General features: G+C 33.8%; 1 protein-coding gene across 1 annotated transcript in view; it reads right to left on the reverse strand.

Moving 5' to 3' along the window:
* Positions 1–795: 795 nt before the first annotated feature.
* The window catches only part of LOC115210750 (glucocorticoid-induced transcript 1 protein-like), a 36,781-nt gene continuing 22,054 nt past the window's right edge, over positions 796–15,522 (reverse strand). The window contains exons 4-7 of the mRNA XM_029779463.2: positions 15,039–15,092; positions 10,812–11,139; positions 4,124–4,262; positions 796–1,627 (exon numbers count right to left, since the gene is read on the reverse strand). Of these exons, the coding sequence (XP_029635323.1) occupies positions 1,438–1,627; positions 4,124–4,262; positions 10,812–11,139; positions 15,039–15,092 (711 nt within the window). The 3' untranslated portion in view covers positions 796–1,437. The remainder of the gene's footprint in view (positions 1,628–4,123; positions 4,263–10,811; positions 11,140–15,038; positions 15,093–15,522) is intronic.

The following is a 15,522-nucleotide window of genomic DNA, read 5'->3' on the forward strand; positions in this document are numbered from 1 at the left end:
CATAAGAGATCATTAGAAGCCCAAAATACAATCCTATACAATATTTTTAATGTAATTAAGCTAAATACTTGACACAGATGTGTCTATGTGCTTTTCTGTTATGAATCCATTTCTGGTAAAATCAGAAATTGACTCTAAAAGAACCATTTCATTAATGCTCTTCAGAACAATATAGATTTTATAAGCTAGCAAGGGAGCCTCAATATGGTAGCTCAACCTGTTAGAATTAGCAGCCACATCACACCTTACAGACAGCTTTTCAAATAGTAAGGATATAATGTAGTCCTAGATATATTATACCTTAAAAGAAAGGATAGACATAGGTGAAAAGTATTTAATTATAAGTCTGCTCAGAGTTGACATGGTGGTAAACAACAAAAACATGGAGCTCATAACTCACTACTCCCTATCATATATTTCTAGAACTTTAAACCAATGTAAAAACTATTGTTTGTCAATCTTTGACATGCCATCTGATGCTACAGCAAACCAAATCTGCCACCTTGTTTTGGCTCCTAACTGGAACATTCATTTTGCCTCTTGCCTTAAACTGGAGGTCTCTTATAGCATTAAGACATACGTTAATATGTAACATACATGCTTATGGTTTTATGTGCAAAAAATGTTTAATATACATGTGGTGACAGTGTGGTGAATCTATTACATATGTACCTCCACTTACTGTGATATGAAGGTCAAATATTCACTTATACACCAACATTATAATGGTATTGAATTAATGTTCTATTTATTGACACAATACTAGGTCTCTAATGAATGTGATTTTTTTTTTGCTTAGATTTTTAAGACTAGACAAAGCATGGCAATAGAAAGAATATCCCATTCAAAAGGAAGGGGGCATATTACCTTGGTAAAGCAACATATCTGTTACTGTTATCCATATGAGGAGAATAGGAAAGTATGCATCCAAGCCATAACAATAGAACAAAACTTATATCAATTTCAAATCTGTAAAATCAGATATCACAATCTCAGCTTAAGTGAGTAATATCTCACCAATTATTGGTTCATTTCTCTGCTTTAAGCATTCATTAAACCAAAAAGACAAAAAAAAATCCAAACTGCAGACTACTAAACAAAAAAGGCACAGATAGGATCCATCTGCATAAGGAATAATGAAATATAAAAAAAAAAAATGAATAAAATAAAAATTGTGAAATGAAACATAAATTGTAGATGTTATGATAATTAGAGCCCAGAAATTTGCCAATATTGTTTGTTAATTAGCAAACCTTTTCCATTGACTGTATCACTCCATGTCTGGTATACAATGCTCAATTGTTCGATATGATTAACAACTAGTTTACAATTAATGTTTTAATTGGAACAGATTCTAGAAGAATATGCCAAAATAAACATTTGAAATACCGTGTGACATTCTTAATAAATATTGTTGTTAAAGAAATATTTAAGTAATCATTGTCCTTCAAAACTGGCCTGGGGCTGGTTAGAATTAGCTGCAGGACTGCATAAGGCAAGTTCTGGGCTTTGAGTCATCAAACTTTTATATAAAGGGTTAAATGCTGATGTAACACTTGGTTTTAGAACATATGCTGTATTCTTCGGAGAACAAAACAAAAGTGGTTCTTTAATAGCTGGAGTCTTCCTACAAAACAAAAGAAATACTGTTTTAATAATGCAGAAAAAAAATACCATTTTAACATAAGTGAAATATAAACTATATCAAGCCTAAAGATCAACTAATAAGAACTACAGTTGCTTGACCTGCTAGAAATAGTTACTGAATACCAAATCCCCTTCATTGTCCTGTATCATATGCTTTTGCAGTATGCTGCTGACACTATAATGAAAATCTTCCCAATTAAGTCTGAGTTCTCCTATCAAATGTAGCCATAGCTTCATTGTGACTTTGTCATATTTTTTATCGTGGCAGAGATAATGGGGTGGTTTGCCATTGCTTTCCTCGGCTGGATGGCCATTGGCCCACAGGGAGCTCATCCACCCTTCAACAGGTCTTGTTTTTAGTCCTGCTCAGAAGAATAGCAGAGTGGGGTCCAGTTTAGTGACCTCAGTTTTTTTTTTTAGATGTAAAAGGCATTGCATATATGTGTGCATAACCAATTAACCTCTTATCCCTTATAAATTGTTATCTTGTTCATAAATAGATACTTTTTAGTTACTTAAGTCTATGCAAGATGGTTATACTATATCCATATAAGCATATAAATATTTATGTATATGTGCCTGTGTGCACATAGATCAATATGTATGTGTATCTGTACACATCTTTATTTTTTTCTGACTCTTGGTTTATAATTAATATGTAGATAGCATGTTTATCTTTCCAGTATTCCATAAGTAAATGCCCAGAGCAGTCTTTATAGAAACCACCTAATAAGTAAATAATTATGTACATGAATGAATATTAAACTGATTCTATGTAATCTTTCCTTTTTAACGTTGAAAATTGATATATATACACACATTTGACCTATTTTGGTTATGATATCATTTTTGATAATCTTAAATTTTATCTATATACAACATAACAATATTGTTTATAAACAATCACCCATAGTACCCCATGATAAAATTTCCTCTGTATTAACATCATAGGTATGACAAATCAGTATTTAGCAGATAGGAAAAAGAGCAAAAAAAATAAATAAATAAAAGCATAGAAAAATTATTTGTTGAACAAGAATTTAGAGCAAAACCAAAATATTTACATTATTTACATTTGACGGATATTTGTCCTCTTCTTGTTTGTTGTTAACACAATATTTCGGCTGATATATCCTCCAGCCTTCATCAGTTGTCTCGGGGAAATTTCGAACCTGGGTTCATTCCTAAGGTATTTTTCGATGTTATTATTATCGCTAATGCTCAGGTCACTGCCTGGAATTGAACTTGGAATCTTGGGGTTAGTATCCCGCGCTCTTAACCACTACGCCACGGCATATGGTGTAGTAAATAAGAGCGCTGGCTACTAACCCCAAGATTCTAAATTCGATTCCAGGCAGAGACCTGAATGAATGAATGAATGAATAGAGGATGATGATGACGCCGCCAACGACGACAACAACATCGAAAAATACCTTAGGAATGAGAACCCAGGTTCGAAATTTTCCCAAGACACCTGGTGAAGGCTGGAGAGTATATCAGCCGAAACGTTGTGTTAACAACAAACAAGATGACGACAAATAACCATCAAATATAAATAATGTACATAATTCCTCATCTGTAAAACCAAGATAATTCGTATCAAGTAAATCTATTATATATAGGCACAAGCATGGCTGTGTGGTAAGGAACTTGCTTCCCAACCACATGGTTCAGGGTTCAGTCCCACTGAGTGGCACCTTGAGCAAGTGTTTTCTACTATAGCTTTCAGACCAACCAAAGCCATGTGAGTGAAGTTGGTAGATGGAAACTGAAAGAAACCCATCATATATATGTACATCTATCTATGTGTGTGCGTCCTTGTGTTTGCCCCACCACCACTGCTGCTTGATGACTGGTGTGGGCTTGTTTATGCTTTCATAACTTAGTGGTTCAGTAAAAGAAACTGATAGAATAAGTACCAGGCCTTAAAAAAATAAGTCATGGGGTTGATGCATTCAGCTAAAAATTATTCATGGCTGCTGTCTAATGACTGAAACAAGTAAAAGAATGATACCAGAATAGACATATAGACTTTCTACATAGAGAGATGAGTTTTCTAAGGTATCAACATTTTAAATTTTGCCTCATCTTTTATTTTCTATTTGTTTCAGTCTTTAGACTGCAGCCATGTTGGGGCACTGCCTTGAAGGGTTTAGTGCTTACTTTTTAAGCCTGCTATTTATTCTATTGGCCCCTTCTGCTGAACTACTAAGTTACAAGGATGTAAACAAACCAATGCTGGTTGTAATCAGTGGTGGGAGACAAACATAAAGAAACACTGATTCACACACACACACAGAGGCTTCCACTGAAAAGGCTTTGATCAGTCCATGACTATAGTAGAAGATACTGACCCAAGTGCTGTGCAATGGAACTGAAGCTTCGTAACCACACAGAAACACACATATCATTGCTCTAGTTTTTTTCTTTTTTTTTAAATAATAATAATCACATATTCTTTCAGAATGTAACTTACTTGGCACTTTCAACACATGTAGCTTTGATTCTCTCACAACCATCAGGAGGTTCTCTTGCAAAAGAGTATGACATATTGGGCTTAGGACTGGATACAAATTTGGGTTCAGGAGAATCTACAACTGAGAAATCTGGATCACCTATAAAAGAGATAAAGTAGATAAGTTGTTTCTTCATTAAAAAAAAAAGTAGATATTAACCAACTAGTATCATTTGTCAAGTAGGAGTAGCTTCTGGCATTATCAGAATGAGTTGTCACAAATTTGAATATGTCAATAGCTTCAAGAATAGTTGTGTGTAATCACTTATCCACTACTCAACTAAAATGACTCACAGAATCTGTAATGGGAAAACTTGCTAAGATCAGATCTATAAAACTTCTGATTTATATATTTTATATTTGAGCTCTGATTACTTATTGTTATTGTTATCAACCTTTTACCTGCCATGGAAGCACAAAGCCTGTGTTCAAAAGCTCTACTTGACCTTTTGAGAACTATATCTCTCTAAATCATCCACTTAGCTCCACAATATAAACAGATACAGAGAATTCATTTCAAGTACTTGCCGTCCCACTGAAAAGGCAACATTATGATGACCCAGGGGCCTGTTGACCCTTAGGTCATCCTAATGAGAAGGTTACTGTCTCTACCACCACCACCACTAAAATGGCATAATAGACATAATAACAACAGCTAACTGCCACTAACTGACCTACCAACCAACCTGTAAATATACACTCATGCAAATAAAATACAAACATTTTTAACCAACATTGTTACATTTCCTTTTCACAACTTGTAAATATATTTTTCATACCCATTCTTGAATCAGTATTCATTGAAATATCAAATTTTGTTAGTTCATAAATGTATTACATACTAGAATTGCATCATTTACACAACTTGTCCAATCATCAATACACAAATACATTTATACCAGTAGCAAATGAAAATCATCCAGCAGTGGTGGTGGAATTAATAAATCTAGATTTCTGCCTCTTTTCAAGTCATTAATAGCAAGCACCCACTAGCAACTGCATACTTAGCTCTTTAGCATTTAAACTAGCCATATCCACCCCAAATATTCTACTTGTTTTATGTTCAAACTAGCTAGATCTGGCCTCTTACACATATCTTAAAATGTCATTCTAAAAATATACAATCACTTTGTTAAAATCTCAAAGCTATGAGATAATGCAGGAGTAATAGAAAACAATGTGAATAAATAAGCATTACATTTGACAGGGTAATCTGAATGCACTAAATTACACAAATTTAGCCTCTACTGAGATAGAAAAACAGTGATTGACAGGATTGGCAGGCAGGATAAAAATTTAATAATAGCAAAAGAAGCAGTATTATTTCAAAAAAAAAAAGAAAAGAAAAAGAAAAATGAAAAAATCCACAAAACTGCTGTATTCATCACTATAAAGCTTCTCGAAGATGTATAATGCTAAAGAATACAGAAGTGTAGCAGCAAGCAGAGAAAAATCATCCAGCAACCAACAGCAGTAGAATTGCTAAATCCAGATTTCTGTGAATTTAGACATCATCAAGAGCAAACATCCACTAGCAACTATGTGCTTAGATAAATTTAGCCTCCACTGCTATATGTGACACTTGAGATTAACAAATCACTGATGCCACATATAACCAGGAAGTAAGCTAGGTAAAAAATTGATATTAGCAATGGAAGCAGTATTACTTCACAATAGTATTCTATATAAATCTTTCTCAAAACGAATACTCAAAACTGTGGCATTCGTTTTGGGAAAGACTTTTGTGCAGACATATAGTGCTAAAAAGCACAGAACTATATCAGCAGTGGACAATTTTTGTCCAGTAGTGACAATGAAACTGCTAAATCTAGATTGCATGACACCAGACAACTTTCATCTGTTACTGATGTTCTTCTGTGCTTTTTAGTATTATATGTCTATGAGATAATTTTCTTGAGACAAATATTGCAGTGTTGTGGCTTTCTATAGTATATCCATGTTAAGATATACAGATTGCTATTCTGAACTAATACTGCTTCTGCTGCTAATAGTGAATTTAAATCAATGACTCTTCAATCCACAGAAGTGTATCAGCAGCAGATAAAAATCATCCAGTGATAACAGCAGTAGAATTGGTAAATCCAGATTTCTGGGAATTTATACATCATTAATAACAAGCATCCACTAGCAACTGCATGCTTAGACAAATTTAATATCTACTCCTACATGTGACACCAGTGACCCCATACATACATTCAAACATATATACTGTTTGCAATTGGCTACCATTCAGTTACAGTATATTTACTAACATTTACAAATCATTTCTTTCAGACTTTGACTGTCCAAGCAAAATCATTTGATCAGGCTTTCCCTAAAATTTCTAGCAGGAAATCAGAAAATTTAATACAAATATCTATGATGCCCCACACAGACACTACCTCCAATAGGATATTAATGAGAAGAGCCAGAAATAGCAGCCAAACTATCCTCAAATTACATTACTCTATCGTCCTGAAAATCTGTATAATGTAGTCCTAAATATTCAATAACAAAGAAAAGAATGGGTCTGGGTAAATAAAGAAAAACGCTTAACTATAGCAACAGGAAAAGAAGGTGATGAAGAAGAAGTAAACTTCTTAATCACACAGTTATGCTTACACCTGTGCCAGACATGTGCCTTACTACATGATCACAAATTTAAAGGTCATTGATGTACCATAGCTATCAAAAAATATCTAAATTCCCAATATGTAGATAAATTAAATAGCCAAAATAATCACATGACTACCATACTTGCCAATGATCACTGACATCATCATTTCGCATCCTCCTTCCATGCCATCATGGGCTGGACAGTTTGACAGAAGCTGGCAAGTCAGAAGACTGTACCAAGCTCTGTTTGCTTTGGCATGGTTTCTATGGCTAGATGTCCTTCTTTTACCATGTATCTGAATATTCTTTTGTCCTTCTGATGTTCTAATTAATTTAATGCTGGATGCCCCTCTTTTAGCAAATATCCAAATATTCTTTGTCCTTTTGATATCCTAATTAATTTAATGCTTCTTCCCACATAACTGCCTGATTGCCATGTGAACAGTATTTCAAGTAAACTTGAGTTTTCAGTATCTCTCTTAGTCAACATCAATAAATACACATTTCATTATGTTTAATATGTGATCAAATCAATACAATTTCACTAAGTTATTTTAAGGCTGATGAGCTTCAACAAAACAAAATGTATCTGAAGCTGCTTCCCATACCTAACAATGAAAAATTACTATTGATCATCAAATAATATATTTCTCACATATCTGAACATAATTTGGCTTTCTAATATTCAAATTAGTAAATAAACTTTCACCTACATAACTGCTGAATTATCGTAGGAGGATAATATCTCACACAAATTTATCGTTAATCTCTATTTCACTATATATGTATGTATTTATGTATGCATGAAGGCATATGGCATAGCAGTTAGTGTATTGGCTCACAATCATAAGGTCACGATTTCAATTCCCAGTGGTGCATTGTATCTCATAAGCAGAACACTTAATTCACATTGCTCCAGTCCACTCAGCTGACAAAAATGAGTAGTACCTGTAGTTCAATGTGCTAACCTTCTCACATTCTGTGCCATGCTCAATCTCCCTGTAAACTATGTTAAGGGTACATGTGTCCGTGGAGTGCTCAGCCACTTGCATGAACAAGCTGTTTCGTTGATCATATGAACTCATCATTATAACCGAAGGAGTGCCCCAGCATATATGTATGTATAAGAAATAGGGAGAAAAACAAGTTTAAGTTATAGTTCCTGCACATGTTTCACCATTATGATTGCTTGGAATCCTGCAGTAGGTGCCCCAAAAATGTAGGGAGAGAGAGAGGGGAAGAAAGTGGCTTTTGCTTTTGCCTTTATCCTTCCTCCTCTCTCCCTGCAACTTTTAAATCTCTCGTACTACTAAGTGAAATGCCTTTGCCAACTATGCCCCATAAAGGAAGTCAGACTTATAATAATATATCTATATGACTATTTACTGGTTCTATACCCAAGATTTTTTTTGCGTATTCCATTTGTTAATTATGAACCTTATAATTATTACATAATTCCCAGCCTCCAGAAACAGCTGTTTAGTTAAAAAAAACTAAGTAGCCTTCCTTAATATTGTATTTTTATGCCCTATTTAAACATATTCCTATAAATATATATATATCAGCGCCGCCCCGACTGGCCTCCGTGCCGGTGACATGTAAAAAGCACCATCCGATTGTGGCTGTTGCCAGCATCGTCTGGCCCCCGTGCCGGTGACACGTAAAAAGCACCATCCAATTGTGGCCATTTGCCAGCCTCGTCTGGCACCTGTGCAGGTGGCACATAAAAAGCACCCACTACACTCTCGGAGTGGTTGGCGTTAGGAAAGGCATCCAGCTGTAGAAACACTGCCAGATCAGACTGGGCCTGGTGCAGCCTTCTGGCTTCCCAGACCCCAGTTGAACCGTCCAACCCATGCTAGCATGGAAAACGGACGTTAAATGATGATGATGATGATGATATATGTGCCTATCTTCTGAAATATGTAGTTACATATGTCTATATATATCTATGTGTATCTCTATATATTTATATACGATTATTTATGTCAAGCTTAATCGTGTTTATCTACATCACTATCTCCATATCAACTCACCTGGATTTCTCTTACAGTCACTCTTGATGTTGTGGACCAAGTAATGGATTAAGAATTTAGAATTTAAGTTTAAATCATTTGAGCAATACTGTTTTCTATACTGAGCATATCTAGTTCTCACCTTTTGACTCTGTGTATGTGTGTGTGTGTATTATTATTATATATATATATATATATATATATATATATATATATATATATATATATATATATATACACACACACAGATAAGCATTCATCTTGTAATTAAATGCAATGATATTCAACACATACAAGCTAGCACAATATTCATTTCTTCTTAATCAGAAACTGCAACCATCTGGAATTCCTTCCCCACTACACCATGATTCTTCTCATAGAGATACTCAGGATGAACATCAAACACATCAATGTCACCAGTCTCAGAGCCTTATAATGGTCAAGGGCTCAGTATTTTCTTCTTTTGATTGACTAATTCAAAAAACAAAATACTTCACTATACTTCCATTTAACATATCTTTTACCTTTTACTTGTTTCAGTCATTTGACTGAGGCCATGCTGGGGCACCACCCTGAAGGGTTTTGGTCAAACAAATCAACCCCAGGACTAATTTTTTTAAGCCTGGTACTTATTCTATCAGTCTCTTTTGCTGATCCATTAAGTTATGGGGACATAAACACACCAACACCAGTTGTTAAGCAGTGGTGGGGGACAAACACAGACACAAAGTCACACACATAGATACATATATGTACGTGTGTGTGTGTATGTTGGTACCACATAAAAGCACTTAGTACACTCTGTAAAGTGATTGGCATTAGAAAAGGCATCCAACCATAGAAACCATGCCAAAACAGACAATTGGAGCCTGGATAGCTCCTGCCAAACTGCCCAAACCATGCCAGCATGGAAAACAGACATTAAAGGATGACGATAATGAACTTGTCCACATTTATTTAAATACTGTGTAAAGGGATTAACAATTTCCCTTCCATTCTTGATTTCAAAACACCCCAGTGTGTTGTATAATAAACCAAATATATTCCCTTGTTTTTTTTTTTTTAACTTTCAAAATTAATTACAAAACTAATAACATTTATAACTTATTTGAAACAATTACACAATAATTGGCCTTATTTCATGTTTATAAAATACTGAACAACAGCACAACCAGTGTAAAAGAGCTTTACTATCATCCAGAACTAACAGATACATTTAGTTGTTGAATGTTTTGTGAAATAATATTAAAAAAATAGTTAATGTGAAAAATATGTGATAAATGGAATAAGAGATATCAAATGATTCTTATAAGTAAAAAGTTGTCTAACATGTTTGTGAAAATGGATAAGAAGTTGATTGTAGATGATAAATTGAATTGTCAAAAGAAATTTGCTAACCAGAATAAAATTGATAAAAACTAATTTAACCTTTTTCGTACCAAATTGCTTGACACTGCTTCTGGTGCTATGATACAAACTTCCTGTTTAAAGCGACCTAAATCAAAACTTACCTTATTAATTTATGTTTCAAACACCATTTTAGTAATGGCAAAGTTATTCTATTAAATTCATTATTGTTTTCAAAATTAATTGAAAGAAAGGCAGTGTATTTTAACAGAAATATGGTAACAAAAGGTTTAAAGAGAACTAGCTTTAATTTTCAACTTGTAACAATAATATTGGCACATGGTCAATAATTTTAGGGGATTGATTACATTGACCTCAGTGTACAACTGGTACTAATTTTATCAACTCTGAAAGGTTGACAGGCAAAGTTGATATCAACAGAAATTGAACTCTGAGTCTAAAGGTGAACAAAATGCTGTAAAGAAATTTGCCTGACATGCTAATAATTCTGTCAGCTCACCACCTTAATAATAATAATAATATTGCAAAAAAGTAATGCAAAACATAATTGTTAAAATTTGGTTGCCTTAAAACATGTCACAAATTATTTTCCTATTAAGCAAGAGAGACACAAATTAGAAAGCGAGATTAACTAATTTGATTTGACTCACCTTTTTCTGTATCTGTTGAACTATGCTCTGATTTGCTGGCTATTTGACTAGATGGTCGAGAAGTGTCTATATGTGCATTTGGAATAACTGGCATTGCAGGGCTAACAGAATGGGACCTATTTGCTGTTGAAGAACTACTGCTATTGCTACTAACTGAAGATACCTCTCTGCTCTCAAAACAACTTGAAGGAGTCTGTGTATATAAGGTCCGTGTTGTTGCCAGAGAATTGGGGCCATTATTGTTGGCATTGCAACCACCTAGTGAATATTGCTGGTGTTGCTGTTGATCGGGTAAGGGTGCTCGATGGCCATCAGGAATATCATGAGTCTGTAAGGAAATCAAACATTGACATTGTACTGCAAAAGATATTCAAGACAAAAATAAGGGGACAATATATAACAAATACTGAGCCTCTTAACCCTTTTGATACCGACCTGGCTAAGACCACCCATGGTTCTGTGATACAAACTTTCTATTTTAAAGTGATCAAAATAAAAACTTTCCTTTCATGTTAATTTATGTTCCAAACACCAGCTTTAATAGTGACAAAATTATTTTATTTAATTGTTCACTATTTTCAAAATTAATTGAAACAAAGTCACTGTATATCAACAAAAATATGGTAATGAAAGATTTAATTAAGACTAGATCAAAAATCAAACTAAATAACAATTTATAAATTTTTAATAAAGAAAAAGAATGTCAAGTGCTTTTATTTCATTTTACCAGCAGAAATGTCTTTTTAGACAGTGTATCTAGAAAACATCATCATCATTTTTCCTTCATTTTGTTTCACTACCATTTTCTTTCATGCACTGAAGAAGAAACATCTAATCCATTTGCAATGGATTAGATATGTTTTCTCCAGCACAGAATGTTCACTAAAGTGAACAATTTTTGATAAAGTGCTACTAGGCTAGGTGAACCTGTCAAAGGTCTGTTGAGGCTAATCTTTAACTGTCACTGCAGGCTCCACAAATATCTTGCAAGGGCCTGGTTGCCACATGATTTCAGTTTACTTTCTTCTGATAGTGAAGCTGAAATTACTATAGGCAAAGGACAATCTGTTCATGCCCTGATGTCTGTCAAAACTCTGAATGTGCAATGAGAGCACAGTCATCTGCTAACAGTAATTTGCTTATTCATATCTTCTTTCACCTTGCATTTACCTAGAGACTTCTTAAAGTTGAAAAGCCTGTCATTCTTCCAAGAATGCATCAATCAGCTGAAAAGCACTTCCCATCATGAATAACTCTGGCAAGAATACCTTCATGGAATGGCCATAGAAAGACAATAAACTTATCAGGACAGTTGTACTTAGTGATGATCATCAAAAGCTCTTCATGACTAACAGTGTCAAATACTTTCTACAAGATCAACAAAGCAAGCCACTCTAGTAACAACACAAATTGCAGAAAAGTGAGACAGCATGTTGATGAACCACAGATTGGAGTGTGCTGGTAAGTGACTTCATGCAAATCAGCCAAGTAGTCTTCAAAGGAATTGTGGTGTACATTCTACAATGTCTGTATGTATAGCAGTACCATCCCAGATGTGGTGGGCAGTATTTTATAGTGGATCTCATTTGCATTTTGTAGAGGGTCCAAGGTTGATGGAGAACGAAGTGTTTTCTAGCCCTGAAGAGAAAGGTCAGTCTTTGTAATGCTGACTAGTGTGTAACCTATTTCACTGCTTATTTTCAGCATCTTGTCAACTATTTCTGTTGGCCCATTTGCTTTTCTTACTTTCATATTGCTATTTGCCCTTTCAACAATGTAGCTGTCTGGTTCTCTCTTGGCCCTAGTTAGGGAAGTCCTCTCTCCCATATTTTTTTGACCTCCCATAGAATTGAAAGCTACTGCACTGTTATTATTTAGTTCACACTTTTCATTAACAACATCCTGATTTATCTTGACACATTGCTTTGCAATCTGGACTGCCTCATACCTTTGATCCTCACACAACAGAACAATGGAAAGCTTTGACATTCAGCTTTTCTCTTTGGTAAGTATACCTGACAACTAGATTCTTTTCAAGCACTATTATATTTCTTTTCTAGTGATTTCTTTAGAAATATATTAGTTCAAAAAGAATAAAAATACAAAAACAATTTCATTCTATTATATTTCTTGCTCACCATATTTTTCCATTCTGTCTAGTTTTGTCTTTGTTTTTAACTTTTATGTACCATTTCCCACCATATCACCTTCACCTGATTACTGACATGACAATTAGGAAAATGATAACAGTGATGATAATTCAAATATTTGCTAAACAAAATACATTGCTAAGCAACAACTTTCAAAAACACACAAAAGTTTCTTAGCATAAATATTGCACAAAAAGAAAACTTCTGATTACAAGCACTTTTTGAAATAATGGTACATTTCAAAAATCATATAATCTGATTTATTTACACTGAGAGAATGGCACGACTTAATTATTTGATATCTAGTAATATAATGAATAAAAATAATTTCAACTGTTTTTCTATTTTTATTGTCTTTAAACCAATAATATATTTGTGAAGAAATATGTTACCTAACAACAACAGTGGAATCAATTCTTTTTTAAATTGCCATTTTTTGTTTATTTTACAACTAATTCTGATTATATTAAAATAAAATTTTAATGCAATAAGAATTTTAATGTGATAAGAATCTCGAAGCTTCAAAAAAAATTTTGTATCCATATCTTTAATCTTTTACTTGTCTCAGTCATTAGACTGCAGCCATGCTGGGGCACCACTTTGAAGAATTTTTAGTGGAATGAATCAACTGCAGTATTTATTTTACTTTTTTAAGCCTGGTACTTATTCTGTTTGTCTCTTTGTCAAACCACTAAGTTACAGGGATGTAAATACAACAGAGGCTGTCAAGCAGTGGTGGGGGTCACCATCAGACACAAAGACACACACACATATTCAATGGGCTTCTTTCAGTTTTCATCTACCAAATCCCCTCACAAGGCTTTGATTGGCCTGAGGCTATAGCTGAAAACAGTTGCCCAACATGTCACATAGTGAGACTGAACCCAGAACCATGTGGTTGCTAAACAAACTTCTTACCACACAGCCATGCCTGCACCCATATTTACAAAGTATTTACAAGTATTTTTGCCAATACAGGTTACCATTAGCTTTCTTGGTTTTTATTTTATATCCAAGTGAGTGAAACTTTATGAAGCTAATATTTTAGTCACTGAAAATAAAATCATAAACAGAAATGGAGAGTCTCATCACCATTATGTTTTTTAACATCTAGGTTTCCATGCTTGTATGGGTTGGATAGTGTTTATTGAGACAGATTTTCTACAACTGGATGCTCTTCCTATTATCCACCATCACCTGTTTCTAAGCAAGGTATTAGTTCCTCATTACCAGAGATGTTTTTGCAGAAAATTGGAAATGAATGATACTGCTTCTATGACTGTGACACACATTTATGAATATCACATGATGTCAAGACAGAGAGATACAAACATACACTCACACACACATATACATAACTGGCATTCCATCAGTTATGACAACAAGAGTTCCAGTTGATTCAATCAACAGAACAGCCTGCTAATGAAATTAATGTGCAAGTGGCTAAGAACTCCATAGACACGCATACCCTTAATGTAGTTCTCAGGGAGATTCAGTGTTAACACAGAATATAACAAGGCTGGCCATTTGAATTACAGGTACAATTTATTCCATGAACCAAAGCAACATGAAATAAAATAAACATGGTGCCTGGACTCAAACTCACAACATTATGATCATGAGTTGAATATCCCTAATCACTAAGCCATGTGCTTTCACACATATACATATATATGCATACACACACACATATATATATATATATATATATATATATTATATATATATATATATATATATATATATATATATATATTTTTTTTTTTTTTTTTCTTCCAGTTTCTGTCTACCAAATCCACTAGCAAGGCTTTTGTAGAAGACACTTGCCCAAGGTGCCACCACACAGTAGGACTGAACCTGAGACCATGTGATTGGAAAGTGTATTCCTTAATCACACAGTTACACCTGCACCTATAGCCATCTCTGTGCCTTCATATCAATCAAATAAAAACATGAAAATTAAGTTAGAGATAAAATATTGCTCCTATTATTTATAATGCTTCCAAAAAAAAAAAAAAAAATTGTATTGGAACAAAAAACAGAATGATTATATTTTTAAAATTATTAATATACATACATTATCTTCATCTTCCATTAAGGAAATAGATTTTAAAACTAACTTTTCAATCTCCTGAAAAATGAAAAAAGTAAAAATGAAATTTAGAATGTAAATATACACTAAATGCATTGAAATCAACATCATTTTAATTTATTTTTTTACTTGTTAGTATGGGTCAAATAGTTTCCCGATATTCTGTATCTTATTATCTCAATTTTATTGAATTGCCTTTTGAAAACCTATGTTTTCAATTCTTTATAAATCCAACTCTAAGTAACCCTTCACTGCCAACATCCATAACATTTCCACCCAATATGCATTTATACCAATGTAGCAAGCCACTTTTACTATTCACTTCTGATCAGCCATACATGTAAATTAACATTGCCTCTCCCATAAAAAGAACTTTTTCAATTAAATTCAATAAGAACAACTTCTCTAGCTTCACATTTTAGTATTCTTTTTAACATTATTAGCATCTCAGGTCATTGACATCAAATTT

Source organism: Octopus sinensis, linkage group LG4 (assembly GCF_006345805.1).
Source record: "Octopus sinensis linkage group LG4, ASM634580v1, whole genome shotgun sequence".
In the NCBI taxonomy this organism is placed as follows: domain Eukaryota; kingdom Metazoa; phylum Mollusca; class Cephalopoda; order Octopoda; family Octopodidae; genus Octopus; species Octopus sinensis.